Here is a 20,304-nt window from a genome sequence, read left to right on the forward strand (position 1 = left end):
ACAAAATAGTCCACAGTGTTACAGGGAAATGGTTACTTGTTTCATAAATTGAATTATCAGGTTTTTCAAACTGTTTGCGATACTGAAGAATTATGTATTTATTTTTGATGGGCAACAGGACCATTGATTAGACATTTGTTACTGCATTCTAATTCACAATTATACAGATAGTTATGAAACAATCACACAAATGAAACAAACATTCAAGTGGAGGATTGGACCATATAACGTCTGACTCACATTAATATAGTTATAAATTGTAATATTTTGTAACAGCATTTCTTACATCTACTCAAGTCAGAAGGATTAAGTCAAAAACGATGTCTTATATGATAAATTTCTGTTCTTTTCCACTTGACTTCTGAACTGTTGCAATCACATTTAAATAAGCAGCATAGAATACTGAACACTGCTTCAATTTCACGAGGGTTTAATATTTTGGCAATATTTTGTTTATCAATGAAGTCGCAAATGTAAAACCAAGAAAAATATCGATTAAACTTGATTTCTGATGATAAAGTAATAATGTCGCTAATTTTAGATCTCATGAAATAAGCCAAAGCTATAAAATCATGAAAAAAGGACCCCATAAAATTATTTCTAACTTGAAAAGAAATGTACATTAACTGACTACCACACCATGACTGTTGTTGAATAAATCTTTACTATAATTAAACCCGTCCTTGTTATTTAACACACCATATTAAGTTTATACCACTAAAATAAATTAACTACTAGATAGCTTTGGGCTAAGCTGTCTTCGACTTAATGAATTACCATCAGGTGAAATGTACTTTTTAATCAACATTTTCCAAAATAAATATCTTTATCATATAATAAAATTCTTGCAAAATCTAATTTGACATATAAACCAGGCAATAATGCTGTTCTAATTTGGTAATTTCCTAAATCAAAGAAGAAAACAGGGTTTTATTGATCCTAATGAACATAACGCAGCCAAAGCTTTCACCCTAACTGATTCTATCCAAGATCTGATAACTAAACAATAAGATCGCTGCATAGCGAATAATATTGCTCATCTTGTTTTGAATCGGGGCTAAACTCAACCATTACCAAGTTTTATTTGAATATTTTAAGCGATTTGAGTTTTGGCCACAGTTAATGATTTTGCACGAAAACACAGATGTGTATGCCAACAAGAACACTGATGCTGTCACAATTCCTGGATTTTTTTTCCAAGAAAAAAAAGACTAATAGAACTCCTGCAAAACCCAATACCCTCATAACTACTTTGAAAGTACAAGAATAAACTTGTATAAGCACACAAGTATGGACAGCCCTTGATAATTAAGGAATTTTATTAGAATATATTGAATCCAAGTCCACAGGTTCTTTTGTTTGTGATCTAGATCATTCATCATTGGTTTAACAGTCAAAAGCACTGTACCCTAAATTTGTGCTCCAAAAATTATAATTCTGGGTACCTTTCTGGAAGAATTCTCTCATTAGTGAGGAATCCGGCTTCATGAACGTCGGTGTTGTAATCGCCGAACTTTGCCTGGCAAGCGTACGAGGCGAGCAGAACAGATGTCTCCGGCGGACAGTAAATCTCATCATTAAGAATTGCATCCTTAACTTGCAGGTAGAACATTTTCTGAAAGGAAACATACCGTTTATTTAAAACCATATCTTTATCTTGGTGGTAAAATTGTACAGCTGAAAATAATGCAACTGGCAATTGAATATTTTGTTAAAGAACTTGAAGCAACAGCTCGCTAACAAATGCATGTCCTTAAAATTGTTTAATCAAGTCTTGGGTTATACAACTTGCTGCTTGCCAGAGATCCCTGAATATAAAAAGAGCATTTCCAGCAGATGCAAATGCTAGTCCCGTTCTTCCTGCTAAAAAGATACAGAATTCAAAATTAATGAATCCTGGCCTGATAGTACATGCTTTTATGTTTGTATCTTCTATAATTTCCGAGCCATCCATTTTTCTTCCTTCTTCTGAACAATAACAATAAAATAAATGGCCCAAAATGGTTTGCTGCAATAAATCACTTTACATAATAACAGATTTCTTTGCCAATTTTCCAGCTGAAGTGTATATATTTAGGCCTATCAGAATGAATTTATTGTTCCCATTATCCACCAATCCTGTTTTTAAGACTTACTCTACTTATTTTTTGGAAAAAAATCTTTGATGAAGTCAAGACTCAACGTAATAAATTTACAAAAAAAAATGTTTTTCAGATATAAAATGTTATTCCTTCCTACCTAGCCTCTTATTGTCAGAATGTTCCCGTAACCACAGCATTATTTTTGTTTGGTCTAATAGCATTGCTGAGAAAGTGCGCTAACAACCTGTTAATAGAGATTCGATCTTTTCGGCAACCAAACTTGTTCTTGGGGAAGACAGTAATTGGAAAGCCAGTGACAGAAATGGAAATTAGACCCTAAGATATAGCCCTGTCTGACACACCTATTCATTTAGTCTATTCCAACCAGCAATTTTCAGGTTATTAGTAAACAGTCAATGAAATCTCCTGAAGTCACATGAGTTTACCTTGTGGGGATTTGTCTTTTAAAACACTAATTAATTTCAATGCCTTACAGCCTGACAATCATTTGACCAGAATCAGACTTGCACTATAGATTTCCTACAGTGTCTAAACATCAGGGATTATACCAAAAATCCTGATCCGCAAAAAACTGAAAATGAATTACGAGTCCGAGTGATTCAGGCCAAGGGCTTAGGCCCCTGTCAAAACTGATTCCAGAGCCATTTGTTGTCAATTTCATGATACTTCCTAGTGATTATCATGCAAATGTCCAGCAAATTTTTTACAAATATTGTTATGTTTCAACAGCCTGCCAAATACAACAAGAGTCGCAGAGTGAAAGCCAATGCTAGACTGTTGTTGTCGTTTACAGTCAATAAAGCGGTCTACTCAACAGTGATTTAAGCCCAAGTTATTAGCCTTGCTAAACTTGTGCATATTGTCTCTGGAAACATGCGTACCAAGTTTGAATTTGAATGTTTTTGAGTAAGGCCATTGCTTAAGTTTTTAATGATGAAAATGGCAACAAGGTTATGACAAAGCCTGGATGTTTTTTCTTCTAAAATAGAAGAACTAAAAATTCATGAAAAGACTCTGGCCAGATTGATGGTTAGTTAACAATGCTTGCTGGCTACTCAGTGTGTCCCATATGTGGGCCCAGTACCTGTGTGATTTCCTGAATAAGCTCTTCTGAGACATCTTCTGGGAAGAATTTGGCACGGAATTTGAACTGTAGTGGCGACTCCTTCTTCACATCTTGGCTCATCACCTGAAGTAAAGGTACAATAGGGTAGTGGCTTATATCTAATATGTATCATACATTAGGGTAGTGGCTTATATCTATTATGTATCATGCATTAGGGTAGTGGCTTATATCTAATATGTATCATACATTAGGGTAGTGGCTTATATCTATTATGTATCATGCATTAGGGTAGTGGCTTATATCTAATATGTATCATACATTAGGGTAGTGGCTTATATCTAATATGTATCATACATTAGGGTAGTGGCTTATATCTAATATGTATCATACATTAGGGTAGTGGCTTATATCTATTATGTATCATGCATTAGGGTAGTGGCTTATATCTAATATGTATCATACATTAGGGTAGTGGCTTATATCTAATATGTATCATACATTAGGGTAGTGGCTTATATCTAATATGTATCATACATTAGGGTAGTGGCTGATATAAAAAATGTTTTATACAATAGGGTAGAGGCTTATACAAAATATGTCAGCAACAACAACGGCTGATGACCTTTACAGAGGCTAAAGCTGAATTTTTATAAGTTTTCTGTCAAGTTACATTTAAGCACTGTTTTGCAAGTCCTGAAATTTGATTTAATGCCCACAAAAAAATTCATACTGGAAACTTGCCTAAATCGGAAATTTGTTTTTGCATGAAAGGGATATTAAAATAAAGTTTGTCAATTATGCTGCTAAATATATCTATTTTATTTCCTAGGGCAGATTTATGAGTTGATCAAAAGTTAGTGATACGATGTCAATGAAATTGCTTTAAGGATATATGCATGGAATGCAATTTACACTATTATGACTTAAATGGCTAGATATTTACAATGTACAGTTACAACAAAAGTTTAAAATAATATGAAAAAAGCTGAAAATACCCAGTGTGTTTTAACTACCAATTAAATTTTGAAGTACATTTCTAATGTTAATAAGGGACTAGTATGGTATAAAATACTTGACTTTGAACAATAAAAGTAAAGGCATATATTGCAATCTTACATAATATCTTTCTCACATGCATGTCTGTTATGAAAGATAGCATATTATAACCAGTTGTTCTCCTACAATAAATTCCTTCAAGGAGAAGGTGAAGGACAAACAAGTTAACAATTAAACACAGAGTGACACATACTTAAAATGCGCTAGATCAAGGAAGTTAAGATTAAGTGTATGTTATATATATATATAATGTATAATTTTGATTGGACAACAGCATTTTCAAAAAGAATATTCATATTCTGAAATCTCAGAGTGTCAAGTGCCAATCAAATTATAAAAGGCTTACAAAAACTAAATGGTATACAACAGGGGGTTTTTATTTTTCAAATTATTCATGTCCTATAAATAAAGTGAATCTCCCGTAGGTCAGTAAACATTTCTTACTTTGACTCAACACTTGGACTAATATTTAGTAATATTGCTGATAACAAGCTTAGCAAGACAGCTATGTCGGTTCATTCCTTATTCACAACTATTGGGACAAAATGACCATTAAATCACCACACACATCATACATGTCAAATTATTCAACTGGGCTAATGCTCATTATAACACATGTCAATTCATTTAACTGTCTTAATGCTCATTATAATTGATGTATTCTTACACTAGCCATTCAGTGTCAAGGATAATTGTCTAGGTGACTAACATGTCTCCATAGTTATTACATGTACCATTGTCAATCATGTGTCAATCCCTTTGTTTTAAACTATAAACTTTCAATGTTTGTTTGTGGGCTTCAGAAGACCCTGAGAGTGACACAAGGGGTGGGGCAGTTACATGTGGACTAAAATCAGTGCCATGTCCAGTTACAAACAAGCCATTCACCTCCCACCACAAAAGGCCATTATGTAGGAGGTCACAATGTTACAGACATCGGGTGGTCAGTTAGTGGTCAGTCAAACTGGTCAAACCAGCATCCAGATTAACCCCCAGGGCCAGAGATTGGACAACCTGTCAACCTACATATCCCCATTGATCTCATAATTACAAGTTTGATCCTGAGTCATATATACATACTTTGATCACTTTATTTGTAAGCTGTCAACTCCCATCTTGAACTTCATACACTCACTCAAATGTATAAATATAAAACCACATCTGCACAAATACACTACTGGTCAGTTTAAGACCTACCCACACTTTTTTCCCACCCAAGTCATAAAACAAGTGGATTTATTTGTTTATCTGAACAAACAGAGCCTATCTTAATTGTAAGCATGAAGGAAAATATTTAGATTTTGTTTACTGCACAAACACAATAAAGATAAGATACAAAACAGCAGAGTAACACACATGCCTGAATCATTTCAGGCCTGCCTGGTTACATGACATACACCTACTCAGGGCGGTAACATTCGCTAACTCGTTTCCTTTGCTTTTCCATTATTCATTTCTATTTCTCATCCTATTCATAACTCAGATTAGATGAAGGGTGGGATTTGAAATGTGCAGAAACTTGCCGTGACTGTTATTGTTGATCATTCAGAAAAAAACAGCAATTTCAACATCTGGAGCTTTGATCTGCAATATATCCTAGCAGGAATTCTCTTGGAATATCTCTATTCAAATCACAGCAGAAACAAATGCTTCATATGCATTTATATGCCCTACAGATGATTAAGGGACTGTACACCAGATTGGCACCAAAAGAAGTTTTTTTTCTGTAACGAATCTCAGGACAATTATTCAATAGAACTGTGTCGGAGACAGGGTTCGAACCCGTGTCGCCAAAATTGCAGTCCAGCGTCGTATCCACTGAGCTACGACGGCTTACTCTAATCGAGTAAACATAATTATGCTATACACCTAACTCGGTAATATCACATGATAACACCGACTAGCCAATCCCGCATAAGGAATGAATTCTACTAGGTAGACATACCCAGTAATCTTTTTCAATGGAAAAATATGAAATAACTGCTAAACTTTAATAAATTGTAAACTATGTGGTACTTCAGTTAATAAATTTCAATGCATTGTACACATTAATACCAAGTTTATGACAGTTTTCGACAACTTTCTTTTTTTCTTGCAAATTGATCATCTGGTGCACAGTTGCTTTAAAACCAAAAGTTAATTTACATACATACATGTACAGCTTACTAAAAGACATTATCAAGCTCTTGATTGAAATGAATCAGTGCCCCCAGTAAAGATTTGAAGCAATCCGGTATTTCACTCATAACATTGATAGAGTATTTTGACATTTTAATGTGTTTTAACAATGATTTATTAGAAATGAGTATTGTGGTTAAAATACCTCAGAACATTTTGGGTGCCCTCTTGTGCCCACTCATTTTTAAGCTACTGTTTGGTACAGCACTCAGATTTGGGATAGTTTAACAGCTAGTGATAATCAACCATGAGAACGACTGCTCATAGGTTTAATGCTATGACCTTGCAATTGCCTTCATGCTTTTTTCTTTTCTGATTCAGCTGTATGAACTGCTTTAGTGACACTGTCATTTGAATAAACTTATAAACAGACTATGGGGGAACACTGCATCTGACCTCTTAAAGAAATGAAAGGTTTTGATTTTTGAATATGATGTTTGTGTCCACGTCTCAGCATTTTTTGACAATGCTCACACCAATTCTGTGCTTGAAAGCTGAAGCGCCTAACTGACGAAGATTTCTGAACACTTGATTCATAGCAAAATTATAATTGCTGTCGTTTTCAAGCATGTGTGTAATACAAAAAACGGATGAAAACCTGAAGCAAACAAAGCAGGCTTTAATTATCATCCAAATTTGTTTTTGCGCATAAATTGTGAAGTATTTGGGTGATTTTAAAACGTTTTGCATCACCTTTACGCTTGTTGATGAAATTAATTTCGTATTTGGCAATTTCTATTGAGTGAAATAAGCAAACATGCAGCTTATCAGAGGCACTGATGTATAAAAGATAATCTGATTCTAAATGTAAAAGCAAAACAACAAAGGCAGCCAAACACATAGCAGATATCACCCTATTTCTTCAATAACAGGACTTGACAATATTTGAATGTTATTGTTCATAATCTAGAAACAAGGATGTTAATTTTTTAATGAATAGGAACAAAGCTGTATTTGAAACTACATAATTTTATCTGTTGGATAGTGTTGTAAAAGGCCCCAAAGATTGAATGTTGTAAACCATTTCAGTTTACTTTTTTCTGCCTGTATCGATAATGAATTGACACACTTCCGTAACCACTTTACTTAAAGTAACGGAAGTTTATTCCCAGTTTTCAGTTGATGGAATAATTACCTTGTCTTGGTTGGGGAAAATAACAAATCAATGCCTAACATAATACAACTAAAGAAGGGCCATGTACCTAAGAGTGATTGTCAACAGTATTTTTCCACCTATTTGTGAATGGGGCAAGGGCCCTAAGATGAAAAAAATAGCTTCAAAATGCCTAAAATCGTGGATGTACACAAGCATAACTCAGACAAAGGAAAACAAAACAAACTCCCCTTTTATAATTATATATATATATATATAAGATCATGAGTTTAAAGATTTAAGAGAATATAAACATACCGAATCTATGAGCTAGTTGACTAGACAATGGTTGAATTTGCTTTGTTTTTAGGTTGTGTGTTTTTTTGGATTGTGAATTCTGGGTTCAATTTTATGAAAAAATGTTCTTCTGATCCATTTTCAGTGTATATCAACAACACTGCACCACCACAACAACATCATTTTGAAACCGTTTTAAGTACAATGTCTTGATGAAAAGGTCCGCAAGGCTTGATGTAGATGTGACATATTTCTGATGGTAAAGTCAAAGTTGAATTAAAATTAATAACTATATAAAGTTTTGAACTCGTATGCAATTTGAATTTTTATCTTATAGCAACAACAACCCTGTGACCATCAATTTTCAAATACTCTTTAGTAAAAGAAGATGATACACCATTCTGCTTTTCTCTGTTGATCAAGGAGAACAACTTGGATGCCTTTACAGCCAAATAATGGGACTTGCAATGCAAATGTGTGCTGACATTTTTTACATAATTTTTATGTGTGCTGACATTGTTTCACATGTGTGCTGACTTTTTTACATATGTGTGCTGACATTGCTTCACATGTGTGCTGACATTGCTTCACATGTGTGCTGACATTTTTACATATGTGTGCTGACATTGCTTTACATGTGTGCTGACATTTTTACATATGTGTGCTGACATTGCTTTACATGTGTGCTGACATTTTTACATATGTGTGCTGACATTGCTTCACATGTGTGCTGACATTTTTACATATGTGTGCTGACATTGCTTCACATGTGTGCTGACATTTTTACATATGTGTGCTGACATTGCTTCACATGTGTGCTGACATTTCTACATGTGTGCTGACATTGCTTTACATGTGTGCTGACATTTTTACATATGTGTGCTGACATTGCTTCACATGTGTGCTGACATTTTTACATGTGTGCTGACATTGCTTTACATGTGTGCTGACATTTTTTACATATGTGTGCTGACATTGCTTCACATGTGTGCTGACATTGCTTCACATGTGCGCCAAAATTGCTTTACATGTGTGCTGACATTGCTTCACATGTGTGCTGACATTCAATCACATGTGTACTGACATTGCTTCACATGTGTGCTGACATTTTTACACATGTGTGCTGACATTCAATCACATGTGTGCTGACATTGCTTTACATGTGTGCTGACATTGCTTCACATGTGTGCTGACATTGTAAACATGGGGAAAGAAGTCCAGGTAAAGATCTTTACTCGTTTTAACTTAGTTTTAACACCACATAAACAACTACAGAAATGATGAAAACACCAAGGCTACACTAAAATGTTGACATGTTTTCCTCAAAATGTTTCTAAATGTTAAACTTGTTTGAATATCAAAAGTTGAAACTTGAGCAAGAAAGCAAAAAAGACAATAAACTTTTATAGAAACTTTTATAGAAGTAATTTTTTCCCTATCAAATATCATTTCTACAAATTCTCTTCAGACTTTAACCTTCCACTTAGTAGATATGAGAAATATCAACCTACATGTATTGTTAATTGTAGAAGGAAGATTTTAGCAATTATATTGAGTTTCTATAGCAAGTATTTCACTGTTTCACCTGTATGTCTATACAAGATACAGCAATTTTCCAGTTGTGTGACCATCACTGAGCTTTAATGCCCTATATTTAGACGCCCCCTGATATATCAAACCATTAAAAGCTTGGCAGGATGGGACATAGAATGGTGAAAAGAGTTTTAAATCCCCCCTTGATAAAAGCCTTCCTTCCATTCCTTTAATTTGTAACACCAGCAATGTCAGTTTGGATATTAAAACCCGGTTATTTATTGAAAGCTGTAGCTGAACCCAAAATTCAAGACCACCTTTTTAGATTAGACAAAGAATGTATCACAATTCACTAGTGACGTTTCATGTGTACACAAAGTGGATTTTTTTTCAAATACTTTAAGTTTGGACATTAAATGATAGAGATGTTTGATAAATATTCAAACAAGAATTTTAGCAATCATGAAACATAAGATTGCATTGTGTCAGCAAATAGAGAGGGCAGCACATCTAGTTTAGCATTTCTATGCAACATCAAAGTTACACCAACAGAATATTGCTGCATCTTGCATTAGTTTTGAGAACAAGCTAGCAGTAACATGCAAATATCAGACACAAAATTGGTGGAACATGTTTACATGAAAAAACCTATGGTTTGTTGTTCTGAAAAAAAATCATTAGATTTTCATGTTTTTGAGCCTTGAAATTGTACAAAGATATTTTTTGCTTCAATCTAAACCATGTTTTTTCCAGCAATTAGTTCGTTAAAAGAGGCTGTTTAAGTGCATATATCCTGTTTTTTCCGGAATACCTACTTATGTGATCATGTCAAAATCATTGCCTAACCACATAACATCCTAACGTTATAAGTTGACAATCCCCTCATACATAATGATGAACAGCTTTATCAATGATTGATAGGACTATCAGACTACAGGCCGACATCTTGTCCTCACATTCTTACAAAATGGTCATCATTTATCAGATAATGACAACTAGACAATAACGCTAACATTATTAACACCTACAACTTACATGTAATTGTATGAGTTCATGTATTCTACTAAAAACACCTACAACTTACATGTTATAATAGGAGTTGACACATACTGATAAATTTAGTCATGAAAAAAGAACCATTTAGATATATTCTAAAAGTTCAAACATTAGTTTTGAGAACAAGCTAGTAGTAACATGCAAATAAGAGACGCAAAATTGGTGGAACATGTTTACATGAAAAAACCTATGGTTTGTTGTTCTACAAAACTTTTAAAAATGAGTGAAAAGTGCTTCAGTAAATCTGTAATTTATTTATCTTGGTTGTCAACGCCATAATCTCATTGTTCATGTTATCAGTGGCCATCAATCAGTGAGACTTAACTCTGCTGTTGTCTGTAACCCATAGTTGTATGAATGGGAATGTTGCCTAGCAATGAAAACAAATTCATGTACACCTTAACATTTATGCAAGAAATTTAAGTTATGCAGAATACGTTAGAAGGAAAATCTGTTATTTACTCTTTCCAGGTTTTCAAGTCTCAAAAAAAAACCAGACATTGGTTTGAACAGCAGCATCTTAAGTGGACAAAGTAGATTAAGAGGAAATTACTTTATGTTATGTTACATGTGTTATGGGACTTATTACATGTCATGTACAAACGGCTGAGAGAGCATGTTCACCAAGTTTCATGAATGTCTTATAATGTTCATTAAGTTATTGTAGTTTGACCATGAATCCACGATGCTGAACCTTATACTTAGGATTGATGACAATACTTCAACTTATCCTTCAAAAAGCTTGAATGAGCTTAAAATAATCATTGCTGTTTGCTTTTAATTTCAATATTATACTGGACATAATTTCTGAAAAAAGATATGATTTTAATATTACAAGAAATATATGAAACAAACTGTGATAGTTTTTACATGATTAAACTTGAATACTGATTCACAATAACATTTTCACAATATTCAAAGCCTTTTAAAATAAATGAAAACTTGAAAAATATTTGCCCCTAATGTAATACAAATCAATTCATGAAGTATTAAGAATCTGTCAATGAATGAACAATATCCATGGACTATTCACAAGTAACCGTTGGTTTACCTGAAAGGGTAGTTAACTCACTTAATAGATATATTATAACATAATATGCTAGAATGCATGACTAGGTATTCTTTGAAGCATTTTTATCGTACACATACACGCCGACTTGAAGGGGATCAATTATACCATTTGTCAAAGTGCTGATCCGAGATATTTAAGATATTTAAAACAGCCTTGAAATTGAATATATGTGCAGATCACTTCAGTTGTTTACACTGGAATTGAAAATTTGAGCAAATTGTGAATGGTTTGATTGAACTTTTTTTAAAACTTACTATCTAACATCCTAACAGCTCTCAAACATTACTTTACAAACAATTAATAAACGAAAACCCCTCAAAACCCAGCTTTAAACACATAGTTTGCGTACTATTTGTCTGTATGGTTGACCTCACAGTAATTAAACATGTAACACGCAAGTGTAAACAGTGCAAGTTGGCAGTTTGCCAAAATACAGGCTCAATGATCATAGAAAAAACAACATTGACTGTAGTTTTACCCCAAATCTTGGCAAAGTACAATCATTACAGCAAGCAAAGAATTACATTCTGTTAAAACATGGTGCAAGTGAAAAATGATAACAAGTCAAGAATATATCAAAATGGAACATTTAACATAGCAAGAATTTGAAAAAAAATGGTAAGAAACAGTGGTATAGTCATATAGTGATTTATGGCATGCAAAGTCAGATTTTATGCAAAAATTCATTCCATTACTCTCAAAGTGTATAATATGCTGAATAAGGGTAACCCTACGTACATATGACTCTGTGCTCAAAACATTGTTAACATTGTTATAGCAGCTAATATTTGGTTGCAATAATACATGCTTTAAGTAAATGGTATGAACAAGAAGACTTCATGTAACATATTAATACACTCTGCTTTCAACCTTCAAATTTCTCAACAGCATCTCCGATTTAAATCCATTTTATTGTGGGGGATTATTTTCAGGCTAAACCGGGTCTGTCATGCAACCTCATGTTAATATCAGAGAATAGTTACTCATAAAATGTTATAATGATTTTTTGAATATATGATTTTCAACAGCTTGCAAAAAAGGTGAAAAATGAATAACATTTATACAACAGGTGGCTGTTTTCTGGCATAAATGCTCATCTACTTCCTAAATCCATGAGCTGACTTGCGTTTTGGAGTTTATAGAATATGAACAAAACCACTTTAAAAGATAAGAAGCTTAATTGAGGTATTGTACATGACATTCAGTGACATTTAGGGCCAGAAACTAGAAGTTGCCAAGAATTCAGGAAGAAGGAGTTCGATACGTAGGGGGATGGGGGTAGACCCTCTGAATACTACTGAAGATATTACTAATGGACAAGTGAACAGGGTCTTCCTACCTTCTTGTTCAGCTTGAGCCACGTTGAGTAGCCTTTTGTGTCTACATATTGTAAACCGAAAAACCAGATTTCCCTCAACCCAATAGTTTTCACAACCTGTAAAAAGAGAAAGGTTTAAACAATTTAAGCAACAAATATATATGGGATGCAAATATGTCAAACATGCTGAGTAAATATTAATGATCGTATAATGCAATTTATTTAATTGGATTTCATACACTCATCATCAATTAGCTGGTCTGAAATTTGAATGCCCTATAGACAAAATAGAATTAACACTCTGACATGATTAATAATCACAAGAACCATTTTATCACAATCTACTTTAAACACTTGAAACTCTCGTTTTTAAGCACTCTCTTGAAAACTTTTCATATACATCATCCTGCAAATTGCACGCACCAAGGAAATGGCACTTTAATGCAGCTTCATGTAAATTGGCCCAGTACGCCAAATCATTTTAAAATAGAAAGCCCATCTACATGGCCTGACATATTTTCACAATGCTGAAAACTGACAAAGTAATACTGAACTAAACCTTTGTATTTTAATACCACTTGGTGGTACATTATAGCACTTAATCCCACGATATCATTTCACTAAGAACAGTCTACATTGTGATCTTACGGTATATTGGCCTTGGTTGTATTAAATATCCCAGAGACTGCAACCTTTCATCAGACCTACCATTACTTTTGCATACATTTTGTTCTTATGTCAATTGTACAGTTGACAATCTTTATACCAGGCCTTAAAAGTTTGTTAGTCTTAGACACAGCTGGTGGGTCAGAAGGGCTTGGTGACTGTGTTAAATACTGACCTGGTCGAAGAGCTGTTTGCCTGTTGTGTTGGGCTGGATGGCAAACTCCAACTCTGCGTCCATCGTTGTGACGCGTACATTCACCTGCAAATACAGAAAAAACATAGCTTTTAAACAGGTAGGGTTCCAAGCAGGGTTCACATTTGAATGTGAGAAGTTTGCATCTATAAGACTTATTAGATAAGTAGGTAAGCATGTGTGAATCCAGCGACTCCCAAATGTGAAAAAAAGCAAACCCTGGCTCCCACACAATAAGGCCTAAACGATTGACCCAAAAAAGAAAAGCCCATTTTAGCTTTGTAAGCTAACGAAATTAAGACAAAAGGTATTTTGCCGTAAAAATTGATTATGTTCAGAACCAAAACTTGGTCAGGCAATAGATCTTAAACTGAACCTTCAAATGGTCAACTAATTTCCTGAAATCAGGAAAATTCATATCCGGAAAGAAAGACATAGAAATACTGACAAAATCCTTTTTTTATTCTAAACTTGTCTACAAGTCTGAATCTGAATGTTTTTTGGATCAATTATAGCTTTAAGCTCTATTGTTGCAATTTCATCAGACAGTGATCAGACAAAATTCCGAGCTGTTAACAGGATTGTGTGGGTTAAGGAAAGCCTTTTAAGACTATTATCCTGTGGACAAATTACTCAATTTGAAATAAAAAGATCTCCTTCCTCAAGTATTACATTGGCATGACTGGGAAACATCAGAACAGTATTCGAAATTAGACTTTGAGTGAACTCTGAATACTAACATTAGTGTAAAAACAAACAAACAAAAACTCTGATAAAAAAAACGACCCTGCTATATAAAACCCAGAATTTAAGCAAACCCACAAAGCATTTAACAGTGCAGGGCTTGTGCTAATTTTGACCACTGTCAGGAGAATTTTTCCTATGGATTTAGTTACACAGCAGTAAGTTAAAATATAAAATGTATAATAGGGTATTAGCTAAAGAATTACTGAGCAGCGCACCCTTCTGCCCTCATGGAGACCAGCATGGGCACCCTTCTGCCTTCATAGAATTAAATCCTTACCAATGTCTTTTTTTTCTAACACTTTCTATCAAATCTTCACAGTCTGATATATCATGGCTATTTTTTCCCTTAGCATCTCACCCTTTTCTACAGCACCCAGCCCATTTTATAACCTGGCTAAAATCGTATATAAGCACAGTATAATGCTGTTTTTTACTATCAACTACATGTATATATATATATATATATATGCAAATACTGATATTAAATGCTTCCTCTTTCAATGCTTTTATGACAAGTTGCTAGACAGAATAGAATGTTAAATTTAGAGCGTGTGATTCTTGTTAAGTTTTTTTTTTTATAAAATTGGTACACAGTACATCTTGAACACATGAATGATCAACAAATATGTAGACCATACCAGTGCATGTTGTCTATTGAACTTTGAAATGTTCTAATGCTATTATACATAATTTAAACTCTCATAAAAATTCAGTTTTATATACAAGTCTTAATGTGGGGATGTTAAACTCGGTATCACTCAGTGTGTTGTATATCAGTATGAATAACATACCTACTATGATTTTGAGGGCTGTATAAAATGCTTGATAAGTTTATTTACATTGAGTAGATATGCCATTCATAGACGGTCAATGAAGGTACAGTTTGATTGATATAAAGTAAAAATTTCACATTTCAACAATAACGTAGATTTATTAGGGTTTTAAACCCCACAGCTCAGGCATATAAATAAATAGTTCTTGCAATAAATATCATAAATCTACTTTAAAATACTACAGGTATCACAATAAATGTTTCAATAAATGCTACATGCAATTTTTTACTGCTTGCATTTGTCGAGTGCTTTTGGTGACATTATCGAAAGTTATAGTTGTCCTTAACATTCTTTTGGTGTTTGCATTTTTGTGTGGGCCAATGACTTTTTCAAATTTTATGTTCATTTTCTTAACTAGATAGATTCCGACGATGGTACCACTTGACATTCAACAGATGATAGAATGGGCTACCTTGACCTCTAACGTATGCATAGAAAAATGTATCCCAGGATATCTATGTAGTTTTTAATTCATGTTTAGTATTTCAAATTGGATATTTTGAAACTCCAATTCCGATCATTGGAATATTATAGATTCCAATGTAACTATGTAAAAAGATACTGCATATAGGTGTGAGCATTCTGTCAACAAACCCACGTAAATCAATCCAGTTTATCTGCTTCTTCAATTAAAATCTGACACATTACACATCTGAACATAATTCAACAATACCGGTACCAGCATTAGTTGCTCTCTGCTCCAACAAATCATGACAATCATTAATGTTATCTCTGGAATAATTAGGAGAAATTAGCAGACTGATCTGGCTGTCTGATTGGACTCATTTTTCTTTCATTAATTATTTTGCTTGTTCAGCTCCATCCCCCTTGAAAACTTTCACCTTTATTTGTTTATAAACCACAAGTACTGCTTGATATAATGTACTTAATCTTTTCATTGCCCCTACCCTATATTATTTACGTGTAACATTCAGATGAAGTCAGAAAGTAAAAGTACATGATTTAATATAGTTAAGAAATAAAATTGTAACAAAATGGTCAAATGATTCCTCAAGACTTACCGGCTTTGGCATGATTGCCTTTTGTTTGTGCAGCTGCTTGAAGATAAAAGTCCTCTAAGGGATACACACAGGTTATGTCCTGAAAATGGAACAAGGGAAAATCATTAATGATTAATTTACAGTAAAATACTGATGTGAAATATCTCAGTCATATCATTCATATATCTTATCTATTTTCATTCATGTTTTTCAGTTGTTTATTGAAACAGTAAAATTTCAACCAATGATTTCATTTAGTCTTGAATTCTAATCCAGTTTGCTGCACAGCCATGGCTAAACAATTCAATTACAACATTTCTGAAGTGAAGACATTTTCAATTAAAAATCTTATAAATTTGTAATTACAATCACAAGACTACAAACGAGCACTTCAAACAGGTGCCAATACAGGTCTGTTTTTATCAGTTGTTCAAGTGACATACATGTATGTATTTTAATAAGTATTTTATCTAGTTATTGGACTTGCTGAACACAAATCCAGTAATGGTAAAATGACATTGTGAAAATGTGTACCAAGTTTCATATTAACATCTTGATTGGACTTCCAAGTTAAGACTAACATACAATGTTTAAATGTCAATGAGGACAACAAAAATCTTGCCCCTTTTATAAAACTAAGGCTATGACAATACTTCTGATTTTTTTTTCAATTTTTTTTGTTTCAAGTGTGATTTGTTGGCTGCATTTTGAGAGAGGTACAACAACCATCAGCTTCATGATGTTTAACATTTGATCTGCAAAGTATCACTATAAAAGTATTTTATAAAACACCTACATGAGATTATCTTATAAATAGTAGTACAGGTTGATCTGATGTCAATTTGTCAAGAAAACAGTATTTATAGCATACACTGCCTGTATATGCTTATTCTATTTGAAAGAAAGACTGTGATACCATCTGGGACATTTTGCCCTGTATGCCACACCCCTAACCCTAACTCCCATCCCTTCACAGTGCTCCAGCTAGCCCGTTTTTCAATGGCGCAGCGCCCGTGCCCCTTTTCATACCGCCCTGCCCCCTTTTTGAGTAGTGCCCTTTTCACAAATGCTCTGTTAGCACCAATTATCCTGTTAGTGCCCTTTTTACTATTGAAATCATTATAAAATATCGACAGCCCTTAATCCGCTGTCATAATTGAGACAAATTACGTAATACTTAATTCCCGCTAGGTGTCACCATGCCCCCATTGACTGCTTAAAATATGCCGGACTGCCCTTTCATCTTCCCATGTGCCTTGTCCAAGTCATATGACAGCTAATTGTGTAGTGAGCAGACGACCAGTGTATTCATAATCGGTCATCTTCTAATCCAATAATTAAGAAGAGACAAATAGGGAAACATCGGCAGAAGGCGGAGATATTGAATGTCAGCCAATCAGAATCTACATTGAGAATTCGTTCATTTAATGATGAAAGTTCGTAAAATGCGATAGAAAATGTGAAGGGATGGTGAAAAATGTTGTCAAACACAATTAAATCTTTAAAAATAATTGTTAATTGTATTGTACTGACGAAAATCGCCATTTAAACATTGTTAATTTGAAGCAGACGGTCACTGCCGATTTGTAATCATAACAAAGGTGGCGCTAACACAATCAAATACATGGTAACATCACTATTTCAGTAAATGTTTTTTAAAGTTTATTTGTAAAATATTCATGATAAAAATTTCATTGTTACCCACAAATATATGTTGATGTTTTATGTACTGTTTACCTATCATGGTTACGATCATGTCAAAATTCGCCGAAACCGCCATTTTGTCAGAACGAATTTCGGAATTATTTGATCAATGTTCCATGTTTTATAAGTGATTTTTAAAGCAAGGGCAGTGATTTTCATTGTCATTTTATTTTAAAACATTAGCATATTAATCATTATTCTACCAAAGACAATTAAAAAAACAGCCAGGCTGAATGTAACATTCGTACCCAATCCTGATCGTACCAAACTAAGATTCGTCCCCTACATATTTGTTTTTTGTGTATTTATTTATTTGATTGCCTCAACTGTCTATGTTTTTTTCTTCATTTTACATGATTTTTTGGAGAAAAATTGTGACATTGCACTAGAGAAGACTCCAGACAAGTACAATCATACTACCACAGACAAAAAGACAAATTTTAATTTTGATATTCAAACACACCCTTCCAATTTTGGAGAAAAAAAACAAACTGTTTTTGTTCAAGTCTGGAAATCATGGAAAATGATTTAAATTGAGTATGAACACAAAACAAATTCGAGGTGGAGACCCCCCCCCCCAAAAAAAAAACCCTTGTGACAGGGGTGGACCCCTCCCACAACCACCCCCAATTGCCCCTACACGACTCATGTAGTTTGCCCTTTTCAAAACTCCACCCTGCCCTTTTCAAATCCTGGCTGGAGCACTGCCTTCATTATCAATTTCAAACACAGTTACCGAAATGTGTACACGCATGCAGGTCCTGCACTGGTAAAACTAATTAAACTCTTTAATACTTAATAAATTATTTGAAAAACTGGCGGTAGTGTTTAGGCACAGCAAAAGAGGTGTGGCACAATCCCATCCCTTTAACTGCAGTTTTTAAAACAGCAAAATTCATTAATAACATATTTTCTTTTTATAAACACTTTCATGTCAACAGTTTCTGGTAACAATTGAAATTATAGACGTCGAGAAAGAACAAGATAATAATGGCAAATAATTTGTCGAAATATTGGTAGTGTTAAAAAAATGATTCATTTCCAACAACTGTCCCCGCCCAATTTTCCGAATAAGCTTGAACTTTTTCTATCAAAAACACAATTTCAGCAACTTATTTTTTAATTCTTGTACACAGATAATTTATATGTAACAAAATAGTTTAAATCCATTCATGAAATACGGCTGACAGGTATTTTCTTACCAAATATCACAAAATATTCCTTCAAATGTCAATTTTAACTTTCACCGACCGGTTAAAATGGCGGACAGGGTGTGCCACGAGCAATTGAGAACCTATTGCTGATAAAATCCGTATCCCTCTGGAGGATATTGCACCGTACTGGTAAATTTACCCGAAAGAAAATTTCCTACGCAGTGACCTCCCCTAAAAGACAGAAAACCGAGTACGATCGGAACACCTCGGTCGTTTTACCTCGCAAACACCTCGAATGTATGCCGGTATATCAGTACTGGGAGTAGAGGTAGTTCTTAAAATTCATGATAATACCATTAAATTGCTGTAGTGTCTAAATGAGTTATTTGAATTACGAAGTACAAATTGCTTTCCAGTGAAGTGTATTATTACATAAATAATTAAGATTCTTATGAGTAAAATTCTGATAGGGGTACTGCTAAATTGAAATTACTACGCGATCTACTTGCAGCGTAGTTAAATGTACAGACTTCTGACATTATAAATCATCCATATACATCCGAAGTACATCCGAAGTAGTTTTCGACGGAAAATGGCCGAGGTGTTCGCATTCATCCCAAGTAGTAACGGTTGTGATTTCAGTCATCACAAGCTTTTCATAACGTTTTCACGCAAAGGAATACTACACCATAAAACATTGATTCGAGCTAACATTTCTAACTTAATGGTACGTCTTTTTTAACATTACGGTTATATATTTCCACAGGCATATACACCACTGTAGAATTTTGAAACTTAATTTTTCTGCACAATAAAATGAGAACGGTTGGATTTAAGACAACATAACTTCAGTGGTAGGTGGCCCTTGACAAGTAGCTAGGTGACTCCGTTTTGGTGAGGTCAGCTGGTCAAATGCCAACAGATTAATAGTCTTAGCTCGGTTTTACGTAAGACCGAGAAACTTCATTGGTAGAATGCTCTCGACCAATAGTTGCTGCCTATAGCATCTGAGGTCAGTAAAAGGTAAAAGGTCAATGTTGCGGTAAACACGCTTAGGAAACTTTATCTGTGCAGTAACTTTGGAAATGATTTAAGACCATGAAACTTTAGTGATTGGTTGGTCTTGGTCGGTAAAGGACTCATGTTGGTACTGTGGCAAAGGTCGAAAAAACGGTCAACAGTCTTATGAAATTTTGTTCTCAAAACAGCTCGACAACGCCGTGACCTTAGACCAT

General features: G+C 34.1%; 1 protein-coding gene across 2 annotated transcripts in view; it reads right to left on the bottom strand.

The window, feature by feature from the left end:
* The window catches only part of LOC128236631 (radixin-like), a 33,862-nt gene extending 14,611 nt beyond the window's left edge, over positions 1 to 19,251 (bottom strand). For both annotated transcript variants that reach the window (XM_052951613.1, XM_052951612.1), the window contains exons 1-6: positions 19,118 to 19,251; positions 16,233 to 16,311; positions 13,613 to 13,696; positions 12,793 to 12,888; positions 3,187 to 3,291; positions 1,446 to 1,615 (exon numbers count right to left, since the gene is read on the bottom strand). In XM_052951613.1, coding sequence (XP_052807573.1) covers positions 1,446 to 1,615; positions 3,187 to 3,291; positions 12,793 to 12,888; positions 13,613 to 13,696; positions 16,233 to 16,244 — 467 coding nt within the window. In that variant the 5' untranslated portion in view covers positions 16,245 to 16,311; positions 19,118 to 19,251. The remainder of the gene's footprint in view (positions 1 to 1,445; positions 1,616 to 3,186; positions 3,292 to 12,792; positions 12,889 to 13,612; positions 13,697 to 16,232; positions 16,312 to 19,117) is intronic.
* Between the last annotated feature and the right edge of the window lie 1,053 nt (positions 19,252 to 20,304).

This window comes from Mya arenaria, chromosome 6, assembly GCF_026914265.1.
Source record: "Mya arenaria isolate MELC-2E11 chromosome 6, ASM2691426v1".
NCBI lineage: Eukaryota > Metazoa > Mollusca > Bivalvia > Myida > Myidae > Mya > Mya arenaria.